This window comes from Pholis gunnellus, assembly GCF_910591455.1.
Source record: "Pholis gunnellus genome assembly, chromosome: 2".
In the NCBI taxonomy this organism is placed as follows: domain Eukaryota; kingdom Metazoa; phylum Chordata; class Actinopteri; order Perciformes; family Pholidae; genus Pholis; species Pholis gunnellus.
The window spans coordinates 4602710-4620286 of record NC_136536.1 but is presented as its reverse complement, the minus strand read 5'-3'; the positions used below and the strand labels follow the sequence as shown (position 1 = coordinate 4620286).

General features: G+C 45.1%; 1 protein-coding gene across 2 annotated transcripts in view; it reads right to left on the bottom strand.

The window, feature by feature from the left end:
- Positions 1-17577, bottom strand: part of LOC306710545 (IQ motif and SEC7 domain-containing protein 1-like) — a gene marked incomplete at its 5' end in the record, with an annotated part of 83945 nt that overhangs the window by 46091 nt on the left and 20277 nt on the right. The window contains one exon of one of the 2 annotated variants that reach the window (XM_079179168.1): positions 16823-16930. In XM_079179168.1, the coding sequence (XP_079035294.1) occupies positions 16823-16930 (108 nt within the window). Of the gene's footprint in view, positions 1-16822; positions 16931-17577 lie in introns of those variants that run through there. The other variant, XM_079179166.1, reaches the window with a different exon arrangement.

Sequence of the window (17577 nt, the reverse complement as noted above, 5' to 3'; positions counted from 1 at the left end):
AAAACCTTTCCTGAAAACCTTTAGGAAGAGATCAATGAATAAGCTACACAGTCCTCGGTATAATGACTCGAGTAATACCGACGGTGCTTCAGCGGCTATAATCATGTCCACTTTGCAGAATGACTGCAGTCATTTATGGCAGTGAGGCGTCACTGTAGCTTTCAGACAAGTGAAAAATCAAAAGGGTTATTATGCAGACAGGCCTGCGCGTGTATACAGCAAGTAAACCCTGCTTTAACTAGTGACTCACTTCCAGCTCTGTAACGTTGTGCCCCCATCCACTGATGCTATGTGAACTGACAGCGTGCCCCATGCCAACCCATGTGCTGGCGATGCCATGCATTGTATCTGCGGTTGTTGTCTCATGCAATAGCGGCATGCGTCCCATACAGCTGCCGTGTCCCGGGCGGAGGCATATTCAGAGCGATGCAGGCAGTCGTCGTCGTCGTCGTGCGCTCTCTCAGTTTGCAGACCCAGCACACTGCGCTGTCAAAGGCTCGGGATCAGAGTGAAGGAATGTGCCGTCAGTGGCTCACAGCTCCGGTGACGCACTCTCTTTTTTTTCATCAGCGCTGGCGTCACTTGGAACAGTGGCATCGCGTTAGGAATCTCTCAGCCAATAAAATGGAAATGGGCATTCCTGCCATAAAGGCTTTATGGTATGAATGCCCTCCGAGAATGCATGACTTTATCTCAATGAAGGGTAAAGCCCATTGATGTTTATTAGCCACCTTGTCCGTTCAGTGTTACATATGCTGAGAGAAGAGGGGAATAATCCATGCACGAAGATCAAACCTCCCCGATGGTAATGTCACGGGCAATTGGATTACAAAAAGACGTGCACGTCTCAACTCCAATACTTATCTTTCATGATCTGGAATTACGAAAAATTAGCATATTAGTAGAAAGCGATTATTCCTTTTTTTCCCATGCACAAGCCAGGTTGACAACGGAGCTGGGCGGCAATACTGGTGCAGAGAATCTACTGTGCAGATCCGTGTCATAACCCCCTCAGACCAAACCAACTGCAAAGGCGGTTGATTTAGCAATACCAGTACGGGTTGATGTGCATGATTTCACAAAATACATCATGTGCAGTTTAAACATAGAGTTTCTCTGCCTGCTGTGTGATCTGGCTCATTTGCTCTGCACCAGTAAACAATGGGACATCAAGTTCCTTATCAATTTGCTTATAATATGGCCGCACATTAACAGGTTTGATTACTTATTATAAAAGGCTTCAACCATTTTCAGGGCACAAGCACACATGCTGGTCTCACCCTGCTAAACTTATCAAAATACACTTCACACATCCTATTCTACTCAACCTCTGCATCCCTTCAGGCCAGAGTGGTGAAGTGTGGTGTCCTTAAAAAAGGCCAAGAAAGCCTTTGGCCAAGTCCAGGTTATCCTCATCTTGGCCCTCCAGCACTGTAAGCACAGCATTAGCATTCCAGAGGGACTGAGGCCTGCCAGCGGTGATGAAATGACATTTACAACAGAAAAGACTCATCCCGCTCCAGCTCCTCATTAAAGGAGTACTGGCCCGGCGCTGTGAGCCTCAGTCTGTGTGACAGACAGTCAGACCAACACATTAGTGTCAAACTGAGGCACATGTTCTCTGTCCCGCAACGACGACGACGACTGTTTCACAAAGTCATCGATTTGCACCCCGCTTTCCCCTTTCCCGAGCGCTGCCTCTCAGCCGCGTCATGTGACCTTCTGTGGTTAAAGCTCTCTTTGAACTAAAGCTGGAGGGAAATAGGGAAGAGGGTCGGCAGCCACTGCCTCAGAACCGCAGACAGAACAAGATGTTCAATTGTCTTTAATGCAACAACAAAAAGACAATAAAGCATGTAAAAAAAGCTATAAATACTGGTACACTAAAGGAACTTGAGAATCTGAGGAATGTATTCATGTGCGCTGTGCTGTACACATGGAAACAAGACAGAGAGTCAAGCCAGTGGATGGCAGGCGCAGATTGTCTGTGAAGGACTCCGTGGGGACCCGTGAAGGTCTCGTATTCATTAAGATGACTGATCCCCATGTATGGCATTAGATCATGACATGACAGGCTAATTCAGCCCAACCTTATGCACCAGCTGCCGAGTACATGTGTGGAAAATTTTGAGCATTCGCGTACACGGATACACGTATACAGGGTTGAAAAAGAATCAGAGGGTGATGCAGGCGACACACACAAAGAAAACAAACTTAAATGTGCCTCTGCGGAGGTTGCAGAATGCTTATTCAGCGAAACACTTGAGGTGTTGTGTACTAGGCAGGGGTAGATTGTGTGCAGAAAATTATTGTGCGGCACTATCAAAAACACGAACCCTCACAAAACTACAAAAAAAAAAAAAACAACCCAATCTAATTTTATCCAGCTTTCATCCCGGCAGATGTGACACATGATATACTGAAGTAGACGGAAGCTTTCCACAGACTGTACGACTCATCACCATCCCAAAAATAACAGCTCAGACCCAGCCGCATTTTACACACACACACACACACACACACACACACACACACACACACACACACACACACACACACACACACACACACACAGTACCAATCACACAAGAGAACACACTCACACCCACAAAGATACGGCAGAAGCTGCGAGGAACTCATGTAAGAGCTGTCACCGCATCATCCACAAATTAGTCATTCATCTCAGCCACCCGAGGCTCCCAGAACCATCACTCGCATGACTCTGTTGTGATTTCACACATAATGGTGTGCAAATACAAAAACAACGCTCAGGTTTTGTTTTTTTTTCGTTTGTTTTTTTTACTCCATCTGAAGACACATGGTATTAATTCAGCTCGGTGAAATCTACACAAACAAAAACGTGATGTTCCACTTGGTCGCCCCTCCCCTGGCGATAAGAGATGTTGTTTACAAAGAGCACAGGATGGGAACACGAGAGGACAGAGCAAGGTCTGGATGCAATTGGTGACTCAGCATAGACAGCGGTAAGAGGTATAGATGCCGTGTTTTCCTCCACTACCACCACCCACTCGACCGACGCCGTCTCCATGAATGGGACAGCTTCACCAGTCCTCCCCTCACAGCATTCACACACACACACACACACACACACGCAGAACATGCTACTCACATGTCGTAGAGCCGGTAACCCATGGCGGAGCCCGGTCTGCTTGAGTGGGACCCGGGGTCTCGGGTTCGCCGGGGGTCCGTGCTGCTCACCACGGCGCGCCACACGCTTGGCTTGTCCATCCTGTGTGCTGGTCAATGGGATTGCGTGACTGAGACGGCGTGCGCACACGGGCTCTCTCGCGTTCACTCTCCCTCTCCCTCTCCCAGTCACAAACACAGGCAGCCAGCGAGCAGTGTGTGTGTGTGTGTGTGATGTAACGAGGAGCTTCCAAGAGGCTGGCGGCTGGTGGGGGGGGGGAGTGGAGGGTGAGTTGGCTGGTGATGGAAGAGGAGGAGGAGGAAGCGGGAGGAGAGGTAGTGGTGGTGAGGGGGCCAAGAAACTAAAAGGAGCTATCTGTTATGTACTGATGTGAAGCCTCTGTTTTAAAGCATGGTGGGTTATGGGTAATTCTTTACTGGTGCAGGTGCCTGAGGAGGCTGCCACTCCGAAATTAAAAGCAAGAGGACACGACCTGCAGGAGAGCTGCTGGGAGATTATACTGCCTCTCATAAACACAGAGAGGCTTCTGCGTACCCGTCTCTCCACCCTCTCATCTGCTCTCGGTAGTACAGTCCTCAGCAGGGCCACGCGATTGGCTCCTTGGTCTCCATAGAAACAGGAGGATGTGTCAGAGGTAGGGCTCATTATCATGCCTTCTCGCAAGCTCCCTCCCATTTTGTTTTCTCTCCTTCTCCGTCTCTCCCTCTCTTTTCCAATTTTTCTTCTTCTCACATACTCACCCCCCGCCCCCTCCTCCCTCTCCATCTCTTCTGAAATCAATGCTCTTCTCTCTGTAGTGTCTTTCAAAACAGATGAGGCGTTCCTGTCCAGTGAGGAATGGCGCACACAGGTAAAGATGCTGCACGGCTAATTACGTCTTCAGAGAAAAGAAACACTACAGAACCAACACAGAGAATGAAATAATCCGTCGGGGGAAAACAAGTCTTTGGATAAAAGGTGTTACAGACTATGTTTATACAGTTCTGGACTTCATATTACCAGAAGTTGGAGAAAGAGAATCTATGTGGCTTGCAGAGACATTGCATCATGCACAAGTGATGCCCAAACCAGAAAGGAAGTGTGAAATATTAAGCAGAAATAAGGCAGTATCGATGAAGATTTTAAAAATAATTGAAGTTTTGGCTGCAAAATGGGTCAAAATGAACACAAACTGCAGCCAGTGGACACAATGGGCTGTACACTGCACTGTGCCCCTATTAGGAAATACATGGTACTGTTGTTGACACCTTCACCAGGTAACAGCATACAAAGCGGGATGGTAGGCAGGCAGGAGAGTGTCTATGGAGACAAGCTCTCATCAGGACTTTGTAAACCCACACACACACACACACACACACACACACACACACACACACACAGCGGGCTACAGACAGAAACCCTGGGCCTATGGCTTACCGTCTCCAGGGGAGGATGCGTTTCACCCCGGGCAGACTCCACGGCACACAGTGCTGTCGATGTATCGAGCGTTTAACGGCAAGGTGACTCGCACAGTCAGCCTTTCGTCTTTTTTCTTAATGAACTTGTGTAGTGGCTAATTGTGTATGTGCGTCATCTCGCTGCAATTACACTGGCTATGTGCTCTCTAATTATCAAGCACAAGTGCTGATCCCTCCAGCTCTACCATGCACTTCACAGCTGTGTGTGTGTGTGTGTGTGTGTGTGCATGTGTGTGCGTGTGTGTGTCTGTGTGTGTGTGCGTGCGTGCACACCTGTGAGCGTAGAGTGGAAACTATGTATCATTTTTGAATCCAACATGGTCCAACTCTTCACATCCACATAACTAGAATGAGATATTTGAACATTTTCTGCCCAGACAATACATTTACGGTGCACATGCTCCCCAGATGAGTACTAACGTCCACGACTATCCTTTCGCGACACACCTTGGCCATGATATCCACTTTACGCACAATACAACATATAACAAGGAGATTGCCATTTAATCTACTGAAGCTGTTCATGTTCGTAGTCAACCCTAACACCTTTCTTCTGAGGACAAACTTGAGGCTTCCAGCTCCGAGGTTAACACATTTGACATTTCAACATTTTCAATTGTTGGATAAAGGTTGCAGCCTCTAACGAGCAGGCCTTTAGACTTTAAGTCCAGTCACCTCCTCATTCCTTGTAATGCCACCTATAGAGCGCAGAGACAGTGCGTCAGTGAGGTGTTCTGGTAAAACTCAAGCACAATTCTACCAAAGCTTGGTGTGTAATATAACCTGCAGGCCGACAGTTGACCGATTGATGTGCTCTGTTCACAGCCTGTGTGTGTCTGTGCACTGTTGGCAAAAGGGTGTGTGGGGGAGGGGCTCTGACAGGTGAGCTCCATTCTGTTCAACATCGAGTGTGTATCCGAAAAAAAACAAGCAGAGTGTTAGTAGTCTAGGCACACACACACACACACACATACACACGCTGAGCAAGATGCTCTTTCAGATTGATAAATATCCTTAAAGGAACAGTCTGCAACGTTTAGGGGGTTCTATTGGCAGAAATGAGAATCTATATTAATTTGTATGTTTTTTTTCATTATCTTTAGAATGAGCCGTTTATATCTACCTACGGAGCGGGTCCTCTCCACGGAGGCAGCCGCCGTGTTTCTACAGTAGCCCAGAAAGGACAAACCAGACACTCTAGATAGGGCATTTTCCCAACCGTATAGTTCTCCTACACGCTTAGCACACGTGAGAAGTTTGAGTTGTTCCCGATAAAAGTCATAAAGTGCTTACAGCGGCTATAAAACATACTGGAATCACCAGTTTTGATGGTAACAAAAATATTGTTATTGCATCACAGATGGGACACGCATCCTTATAAGTGAAAAACTAACAAACAATCTGGAATAAGCTAATCATAAATCATAAGGTCCCACTGCATAAATAAAAGATAAATACATTTTCTTACGTGATAATTCTTTTATTTTTAATCCGCTCTGTATTTTTCACTTCTCTGCCATGACAGTGAGCTGGACAGCTTTTCATATCATGATATTCACAATTATCCCAAAAATGGAAATTTACCACAGTGGACTTATTGTGGCTTTTTTAAATCCCGATCAGCGATATCACAATATCACAATAGAGCAAACAGAGGCACAGACACCATCTGAAGTTAATGTGTGCAATGCCTCCCGTGGCCCTGCACACATCCAGACATGTTGCTGTGTGGCCTTTAAGATGTACAAAGACTGCATACGTTGGCCTTCTTGTGCCAAACTGCCTGCTCTCCTCCGTCACCATATGGCCACTTCTAATCCAGCTGGCCTTCTCGTGTGTGTGTGTGTGTGTGTGTGTGTGTGAGATGTGGGCTATAGCTGTAGGACTCTGTGCAGGTCTGTGTGCAGAAATCCTTCCAGCCTGGCAGCACACACAAAGAACACAGACGAACCGCAGAAGGCTTTTTAGTGTCACAGGAAATGCATGCCGGTGAGTTCCAAACTAATTGCTCTGTGTCTGTCCTCTTGACAAACGGATCCAACTGGAGAGCTTACATAGTGAGCCCTCATTCAGTCTGATAGCACGGTGGAGTAACCGAGTCACCGGAGGAGGATGAGTGGGCATTTTGAGTTTAAACAGCTGAGGAAAAAAAACATGAAAAAGGACAGAGCTGGAGCTGGAGATGAACTCACGTTCTTGCACAAGAACTGCAGCAATTAGTCGATCAATAACAGATTAATTGGCAATGATTGATCGTTTAAGTATTTTTCCAAGCAAAAAGCCCAAACTTCATTAGTTTGTTAAATGTGAATAATCGCTGTTTAGTCTATGATAGTAAATTGATTATCTTTGGGTTTTGGATTGTTGGTCCGACATAAAAAGGCGTCTGAGGATCGGTGCTCTTCCACTCTGGATAACTGTGATGGATATTTACAACTAGACAACTAATGTGTTCATAGAATAATGAACCGGTGATGAATGATGAAAATAATCATTAGACGCAGCACTGTAGCTTGTCGCTTTATAAATTTGAGATTGTAAAAAAACAAAAATAAATGAAAAAATAATAATAACCAAGAGTTGCTCAGCTGAGAATTGAAAAATCACAGAATGTCCTGACATTGCTTGTTTCTAGCTGAATTGGCTGTCAGTCTGCTGCCTTGCCTCGGCTGATCTAAAGACAGATAACAGAGATACAGTAAAACAACAGCTGGAGGTCACGAAACATCAAGTTCTGAACACCTCTCAAAAAACTAACGCAGCACTTTGTTCCCATCAAAGCGCGTTCTGTTTTTGCTCTTTTTAAGGTTTGCCTTCCTTGGATTTCTTTTAAAATCTTTCACAGGAGAAAAATGTCTGCTCATTGCGCAGCGTTCCGTCTGCGTCTGCAGAATATATGTAGTATCAACAGTGGGAAGCATTATCACGCACTCAGCTAAGCTGCTCTGCAGGGGTCCCCCGTCTCCTCTCATGAGACTTCAGCCCACTTCAAACGCATCAGAAACGGAGAGAGAGGGAGCGGGAGAGACGACTGACACTCGCCACAGCACTAAGAGCTGCGCGCCACAAGATGGCAGTGCATCACTTTCCTCTGCATGAACAGCCAAGCCTGAGGTGATCGATGCCATCACTGATGTTGGGGAAACATTTCCCCCCCAGGAGAGGTAATGTTAGGCCACACGTGACAGATGGAGTGAGGGAGAGCACATGTTGCATGCTTCATTTAGCAACATTAATCAAAACACATTTACAATCAACCAACTGTTTTACTTAGTGAGGATGACAGTGCACTACATCCCAGGAATTAATATAAATATGTACCGTTTGTGTGCTGTATCATATAAAGTTCTACTTCAAATGAGAAACACCACAGCCCATGCTACAGCCCAGTTATTTCAGCGCTGTTATCTTCAGTTTTGTGTGAATTACAAAATTCTTTTCATTCCACAAAAAACATTTTCCTAACCACTCCTATTAGTGTCGACAGCTGGACAAACTGAACTCCCCGGAGATAGTGACCTCCACCACCCTGCGCTGGACATGAAGGGATGGGATGGTTTATCTTCGGTGTTTCTTTTTCCTCCATGTAACAGCGCAGCTCTCTGGCAGAGGGCACGGCGCTGTGCAAAGGCTCCTTCTGTCACTGACTTGGCCGCAAGCCTGAGAACATCAGAGGCAGGAGACAGACGAGCTTTTCATAGCGGGCCAAACAAAGAGCCGTCTCTGCTCCGAACGCTGCAGACAGAACTCTTTCTTGACCCCCCCTCAGGCCTCTGCTGAGGCTCTTTGCTGCCACCGCAGGAGTTTATGCTTCTCGATAAGCTGGTGTCAGTAATACTGATGTGAAGCTGTGGCAGCTCTAGCGCTCCGCACACACACCGGGCAATATTTCCAGCGGTGGAAGAGGTACTAAAGATCCTATACCTTGTAAAAGTACCAATACTAAAATCTCTATACAACCCATGATAAGGAAAAGTCCTGCATTTAAATCCTTTTGTCTTGGTTTTGGTGGTCCCTATGGACAAAATTGGTAAATCACCAGATTCCCTTTAGAAAACCTCTCATTTTACTGCAGCAGGGGTCTGACGGTCTGCCCCGCTCAGTCCTGGTTCTGGTTCTCTTGTGCCTCTCTTCCCTCCAAGCGGGCTCAGCAATACGGCCCGGACCTATAGCAGCATGGGGGTCAGCATTTGATCCCAGCAAGGACCGGCATAGAAGCGAGGCGAAGCTCTACTTCTGGCCACTGCTGCCGGGCGCTGAGCTCTCATCCTCTGGCTGCAGGTCGAAGGGGGGCCACGAATGCCGGATCTGGATTGGTCCAAGGCGGAGCCCCCACTGGAGCCTGAGCTGAAGGAGTTTCTGGTGAACCTGCGTGATTTCATCAGACTTTGTGCAGAATCCAACCCAGTGGCATCAATGATAAGCATTAACGTGCTGATGTAGATCATATAGAGGCATCGGTGTGAAATTAAGAATGTTTCATAACCGGTTAAAAGTTCCTCTCGGTAGCTTGAAGTACAAATACAGAAGTGTCATCAGCCAAATATACTAAAATGCCTCGGGTGACTCTCGAACAATGTATTGAAGTGAATCATGAGAAATAACCTTTGTGCTCTTTATAGTGTATTTTCCAGTATATTGCATGTGAATCTCATGTGAATTATGCCATCAATATGCAATATCACGCATACAAAAGGCATAATGGAAAGCTGGCTGGTCCAGAGCTCCTTCTGTGTTGCCGCTTTTGCATTTTGCATTTATGCTTCATTATGACCCATGAAGGGGGAAAAAAACAATCTAATCCTTCTGTCATCTGCACTTTCTGCTCCTCGCTCGCAGGAGATTTCCCCTCACACACACACACACACACACACACACACACACACACACAATTCAGCAGCGGCCGCATCTTGTTAATATCTCGTTGCACATGCACTCAAATCCCTCTTCTGGAGTAGGAGAGCTGATATAGCAGCTGAGAACAAGCAATCACGCTCTCCAGTCTTATTTTCAGCGAAACAAAAGAAAGAAAAGTACGACTATACTTGCTCTCTCACCTCATCCCCTGCGAGCGCTCCCTCTGCTCGATCAGAGCGACGATGCGGTGCTAAGGAATCGCAAATCCCTCCTATCAGACTGATATTGCTCTGGCATGGAGCCGATGAAAGGATAAGCTATGTGACAGACTCAAACCGTATCTCTGATCTCTCACCACATCAAATTTACCAGGAAAAGCTTTCAAAAATCATACCGGTGTCACACATGGTTTTATCTTGAAATGTAACACCTGTTGCTAGACAGGTGGGTGTCTTTTTATTACCACCAAAGGTTCGCATGTAACTCCAGGCACAGCGCGCTTGTTCAACCTTGACTGAAACACGTGCTCCTGCCATTCTGATTTATAACAAAAACACACGCTTTTGTTGTAATCAAGCTGCTTTTTCATGCATACAGATTGCAGATTGGAAGACGATTTATTTTCCATCTGCTGCAAAAGAAATAGTAATTAATATTTCACGAGTGTTTCGAGACACGACCGTATCACGGGTAACGTCACGGCCAATTACTGAGAGGGTCTGCTGGCTGCTATGTGACTCGAGGGTTTACGCTTGTAGCTTTTAGCAGGAACTGTGTTCGTTGCAGTTATAATAGCGTGTCAAAGGGCGTCTTGGTTATTATGGCTTAATACCGAGTCAAGGTAATCAAGAGCTTCCACTCGGAGTCACAGCTCAGAGTGAACAGAGAATGATCTAAAAGGACACGTTGGGGAACGTCTTCACAAGTCGCCACACAAGCAGACCTTGAACGATGTCACATGATCAGATTTATCATCATGTGTCACTTAGAGCATTCTACGGTCTGTTATTTCTTAATAGTAGACCACTGTGAATAACAAGCCTTTGCCTATGGACTCAGTTTGATTTTTTTTTTTTTTTTGCAGAATCAATACAATCAATTTTCTGTCAAATTATTTATCTCTTAGTAAGTGTAATAAGCAGGATACAGAAAGTCTTCAGGGTGATTCTGCTCACACTCACAGGGTTCATTTTAGCAATATTGACCGGCTTGCTTGCTGTCATGATCCTTCAAAACTGTTTACGCTGTCTGAATGCAAAGCAATGAAGGCACACACACACACACACACACACACACACACACACACACACACACACACACACACACACACACACACACACACACACACACACACTAAAACGATCAACAGCAGAACTCAGTGGAGAGACTCCCATCGTCCTCTGCTGCTCAGAGTCACAGCAACGTATCATAAGCCACATGTATGGACTCCACAATCAAAACTGAGTTTCCAGTGATGCAGCTTCGCAGCGCAGCACGGAGCCGGTAATTAACTCTCAGAGAATGCGATGACGAAACAGAAGCCGGGAACTTCAAAGGCGGACCGAGAGCTTTCCCAAGAGTTTAAAACACATTGTGGAAGTGGGCTCTCTGTTTAATAGAGCCCATTAAATCATTGTAAGGTTCCCATCTGGCGAAATCAAAACTTAACAATACTAACAGCAGTAAATAAAAAAAAGGGGGCCAATAAAGAAAGAATTCATACAACTGGCTGAATTTTATAGGAGGAGAGAGAAACTTTCTTTTTTAAAACAGACACTAACTCTGCACACAACAACTGCTCCTTCATTTCCCAAGGACTGTGTGCTGCCATACGCAATAAAATGTTTACTGCGTCGTGAAGGCCTTTTCCAAAATGACCTCAGACATCGTCAAGGCCTTACGGAGGAATAAGGGGGAACGCAGCAGTCGAATCGCAGATTGCGGTGCACGGTTCATGGACCCACGTGTGGTAATATTCCTCCATATCTGCTGCACGTGTCACTTGTCCACCATATTCACGCCTGCGGCTCGATCGCAGCCTCGTGAGCTGCCTTCCCGCCTCCAACCAGCAAATATCACACTGGCTGTTTGGCAGCAGGCGGGCTGGGGGTCCGTTATCCCACAAAGGCAGTTCCCAGGAATCAATAGGATCTGCAGAGGCATTATCAGAGGGCCTGGAGATAATCACAGGTTCTGTTCTGAGATACTCATTCACCATAATGAATATCATAAAGCATCTGAATTATTTAGACGTATAATGGAGCGCCTGGTTGAGATCCGTATGCTAATGGTCGGACGCCAAATCAGAGCCTAGACCGCAAAACACGCGGAGCAGTGCGATATGAACAGCTTTACGACCTTTTGGTACCACGGGAGCTTTAAGAGACGGACGTAAACGCTCGCAGAAAGATTTACACTTCGCCGTGACTTGGCCAGCCTTTCGTTAACCTCTGCAAAGGCCCCCCGAACTGTATCTATTCATCAAGTCTGAAGCGTGTCCTTGATTGAGGAGACAGAACGAGAAAGACAAACAGAGTCACAGAGGGTGAAGGAATCCGGAGAAGCAGATGTGTTTTTTTTTGATTGAGCGGAAGAGGAAAAAAAAAAAAAGAGAGAATATCTGGAGATAGAAAGAAAAAAAATGAGAGGCCTGAAGTGAGGAATAAAGGAATGAGGGAACATCTTTAGTATTTAAAAGCATTCATTCAGCCTTGAGCTGGGCTTGATGGGTGCAGAGAGGCCTTAACTCTGGACAGGACTGAACTAGATGGCAGCTGCAGGCAATGAATACAGAAGCTACTGCACAGGCAATCAGTTAAAACGCGCTTTGTCTTCATGCTACTGAGGAACTGCCACAGAGGAAGTCGGTTTTTTCCCCCTCTGTTGACGGTGTCATTTATATTCCTACGTCAGATCTGGTCATAGAATATACAACGCGCTACTCCTCAGGTCGTTTCAAGTGGCAGCCACGCGCCTTCAGATAAATTCTGATTCTCCTCCCCCTCGGTGAAGCAGTTATTCTGTCGCGCAATAAGCTGCAATCCTGCATCCCTATTGGCCGGGCAGACTGCTCCACTTTCTCAACCTCACATAAAACACACTTCCGGCTTTCACCCGTCTACACTAGAGCACTCTACACATGACAGTTAGGGACAGACAATAAGAGCAGGAGAGTAAATTACAGTGGCTAGGGGATCGTTCTCACAATGGCTTTCCTTTTATAATGGACCTCTTTCGCAGCAGCGTGGAGAACATATAAGTGTTAGAGATTATCACAGGAGAGGACATAATGGTGACTGACAGGGTGGAATACAAAAGCAACTTCAAAGACATTATAGAGATGCTTGTTCTTCCGCTTCCTGGATGGTAAAAAAAAAAGAGTCGCTGGATGAAACACATCTAGTGAGATAACATTATATTGGTGTGTGGAACAAGGCTAAGTTACCGAGCTGTCTAGCAAATCAAGGTGACTTATGTTGTGCAGGACGAGAGATGTAGTTCACTGAACCGTTTCACACAAAACTAAAATGTTACCACGACAAAACATACAAAAATATATCTTAAAATGACAAACATATGTGTAATTCATGCCACAATTCAAATGGGATGAAAAAAAAAGATATTAGTCTCTCGCCAGGTCCAATTAAGGTAATTAAGGGTAATTAATTGTGACATTATGTTCAGTATTTGGGACATAGAGCCCAAAAGAAGAGGGAGCCTCTGCATCCTGGATTCAGGAATATCTTCCTGCCCGTTTTTGCAAGTTGTAGTTTTGTATATTTTGGTAATATTTTAGAGCTGAAACAATGAATTGATTTATATTTCCCGGTTGATACTCGAGTGCTCTAAGAGTGAAACGGTTTACAGAATAAACTGCAATGAATTATGGCTTTGCCTTGAAAATGTAGTTGTAACTATTTAAGTGAATGTTAATGTTTTTGTCTGGACTTCGCTGCTGTACTCCAGCTGGAAAATCATAATTAAGTTGGATAAAGCAGATCAAAAAGCCATTTTCGCCTCTTTTACTTATATCGGCTGTTGAGAGTTTTTTTTTGGCGCTAATGGAAACTAGAAAGTTTCTAATTTCTAATTCATCTCTTTCATTTCATGAATTCAGATTTCTCCGTTTTAACATTGAGCTCTTTACGTTTCAGAACTATCACTTCTCCTCTATACTCTCTGGTGTCCACAGGCCCAGGTTTCATTACCAGCTGCTGAAATACTGTGCCAGTGAGCCGTGTGGGCAAGTCAAAAATAGAAAGACATTAAACACCTTGAGGAGAAATGTTGGGTTACTCCGGTAGAGGTCAGGTTATCGTAGTTTAATTTATTTGAGAGAAGGGACAGTGCAAATGTATGAATAAATCAAATATAATAGAATAAGGCAAAAGGTTGTTTTTCATCTGTCGTCCCGAGGCCCAATCCCAATGACAAAATAAAAATAAAAATGAGTTGTAGCCCTAAATGAAGCGTATTCTTCTCATGCAATCACTGAAAGCTGCTTTAATCAAATGCATGTTGGGTAAAAAAAACTTAAATGGAAATCGTAAACTCAACAGAACCAAATCAAGAAGACACCACCACACGTGTGCTCCGTCCTTTATATTCCACTTGTTTTGTGGCATCCCAAAACCTGGTGACACAAGTCCCCCCTTTGTTCTCCGAGCATTTGGATGAGCTGGCTCTTACACTGTGAAGTGAACACAATCAATCTCAACGGTTCGTGGTCTCATTGTTGTTGTTCCGATTTACTCTGCGCTCCTTCTGCTGATCATCTCAGCAGGCTGAGCGGCACAATCACCACAACCAGCGGTCCAACGACAACATAATTAGTTAACATTGACTCAAACGTGCACATTCAGGCATGGGAAATAAAATATCCCGTCTAAGCTATTAAATTGCTTTTGTACGGCAAGTATATTTATATAGCAGACTTCAGACAACGAGGCAATTTAATGTGCTTTAGATACAACGTCAAAAGACAAAAGAAACATAAGCTGATCAGATAGATGCATGTGATTTTTTTGGTTGCCGGTGCAGGAGGCAGAGAAAAGAGATGGAGAGAGCATGAAAGAAGAGGTACAGATGAATATGAGAGGAGCGCAAAACAGGGAAAGAGAGGTCAAGAAGAAGACACCGCAGAATCAACGATTCAAATGAATCCCTGCGGTATGTTGCTGCAGTTACAGTCTAGCAGCCGCTCTGAATGAGATTGCCCCGGCTCTCTGGCATTAAAGCACGATGAGCGAGCCGTTTCCTGAGAACAACGCTTCAACACCTGAGTCGCTCTATTGAATCCTCTCACTGCGGCTGCCCCCCTCCTCATCAATTAGTCGACTGATCGGTCGTTTTGGTGTCAGACGACTGAGATCCATTTAGACGATAAAGTCGTTCTTCATGCTTTTTTTCATGCTGGATGACGTATTTCTGAGAAACTCGTGAACACATCCTTACTTTTAAAGTGGTGCTTTTGTGTGATTCTTTGTGGAGAAATTCAGTTTTACTGACCTGTCGATTAAATGAAGTAATCAATTAGTTGACAAAAATCAAAGGAATGTTAGTGGATTGACAGAAGGCTTCAATTAACTGTGGCTGCAATAACAATGCAAGTCACATTTGTTTTGTTGCAACATCATTCTGCTGCAGAACGCTGCGACTACAAACGCTTCCTACGATCACTTTTCTTTGAACTTTTTCGCTCAAAACATCTGAAACAAGCGGAGTGATTCAGCATACTGGAGAGGGCACGGCACAGCGGCTCACAAATGGCATAATAATTAATATTTCACTTCCTCCCTTCCCTTCTGAAGCCACACAAGCACCGTCGGAAAACACACAAAGATCAATCACTCACTGAGAGCCTCGCACAGCCCCAATGCTTCAATGGAGAATGATTACCCGACTTTTGGTTATTTCACTTCTTTTTCAAAAAAAATGTTGTTTTCCAGCGACTCATTGATCTACAGCACACACCACATAACTGCAACTTCATGGATTCACATCTGACACGGGACCTTTTGTCACTTCGTGTAAAGGCTTTTTTCCTTTTTTTTGTTGCTCAAAAGGCAAGAAAATGCCGAAAAAGTCAAAACATGACAGAGCAAGGACTTTATGATAAATGTTGCTTTCAGTTTGATTTATGCAGCAAACTTCTAGTCCGTCCATTTAACTTTTCTTGAAAGTGCGAGTAGGTGTGTGTCCATTTAACTTTTCTTGAAAGTGCGAGTAGGTGTGTGTGAGTGTGTGTGTGTGTGTGTGTGTGATTCTGACCCTTTGCAAATGTGTCGAGGACGTGCATTCATTGGCATCCACACAACATGAGGACTACATTTATTAAATCTTGATGATTACCTCTTGGGAACAGTAATAACGCAACAATCTGAAATAAATCGGCAAAGTCAAAATGATCTATTTGACCGTCATCATTTGATAACTAGGGGGTTAATTACAGTGTGTACGTGTGAGCCTAAACAAACACTCCGATCACCGCCCTCGCTTTGTTTACAGTCATGATACATTTGACCTGTCAGCTTTTCAGCTGTGCTTGAAAATGGCCACAAAAGTGTGAGCAACAACTGCACGGCGACAATCAGAGAGCAACGCGAATGAGATGAGGCGTTGATCTGCAAGAAACAGCTAATTCCTCCTTTCTGCAGTGTTTCCAAAGTCTAAAAACAACCCACAGATGTTCCTACTCATCACAAACTTCTGAACGCTGCTCTTTGAAATTAGAACGAGTTCCCACTATGCACTGGGATTTATTTCTGGGCTGCACATGAGCCAAAAAAAGTGGGTTATGGATTAGGCGCACATTGCTTTTTTTTTTTTTTTTATGATGAAGCACGCAGCGCTAGGGGGCGTCTTTGAAAACCTTCTCCAGCCTTTTGAAGCCCCCTAAGTCTGTCCCAGCGACGCGGCTCTCTCCGAGCTCAGCACCGGCTAATGGGTGAGCGGGCCATGAAGGCTCACATACGCGGGGATGATTTCATTAAGGCGAAGCCTAATGATCTCCTCCTACGGTGCATTTGGCCGCCGAAGTTCATCATCGGGAAGACAACATTGCAGCGACTGAAACTGCTGTGTCATAAAACAAAAGCCTGATGACTGGAGAACAGCTGCAAAGACTCAAACATTAGGATGCTGCAACGTTTTCAAGCTGTCAAGACCGATGTATCTGCCACAGCGAGGCTAATTACGCCGGCGTCGACATGAAAGGCGATGGCTTTTAGACATTAACAAGGTGAGAGTAAGACAAGGAAAAGGCTGCTGTGCCACGGTGCTGTGGTACTCATGGGACAAACATTAAGCACATAGTCATAAAAAGAACATCTTACTGTACCCAAAGGAGGCCGACTTCCATTTGCGACAGGGGACGACTCTTCTGCAGCCGGCAGCCACTAACCTCCCGGGAGTCTCTGTGACTTCGACAGGTAGGGAGGCATGTCTCCTAGAGCGGGACAAACAAAACACGGAAGGGCAGGTGTGAAAGAAACATTTACATCTTAAGTGACTGCTTTCCCTCAGAGGTTTTCCCCACTGGGGGGTGTGTGACTTTCATGTTTTACATATTTTGTAACACTGCTGCCTTGTACTTCTGTTATGTAGCAAACCAGGTAATATGTGCTGCATAGCCGAAACAACTGCTGTCACTCCTCAACAGGCAGCAAAATAAATTGTTCGCCGCTAAGAGTGCAACAGTCGGAGCTAGTGTGTAAATGTGTATTGAGAGGGACGCTTAATCATGGTTATCACAACAATTAATAACCCACAACTAACACTCTTTAACACGGCAAAACACCACGACACAACAGTTTGTGACACATAAACAATTTGTAACACTAATAACTTTAATAAAAGCTCACAACAGTCTGCTAACAGCTGCGAGAGCCTCCGCCGCTACATTAACGAACAGAAAAGAGCGATGCAGGATGAACAAAGACAGACCGGAGATGCACCGATAGTAACGGTAACGGTAACGTTAGCGCGGGTGAAACATAATGAAGCCAAAAAGGGTCAGACGTCGCTTGAAGAGGCATTTGCTCGAGGCACTGCATATGACAAGAAAAGCAAGCGGTGGAGCGACATTACGAACGC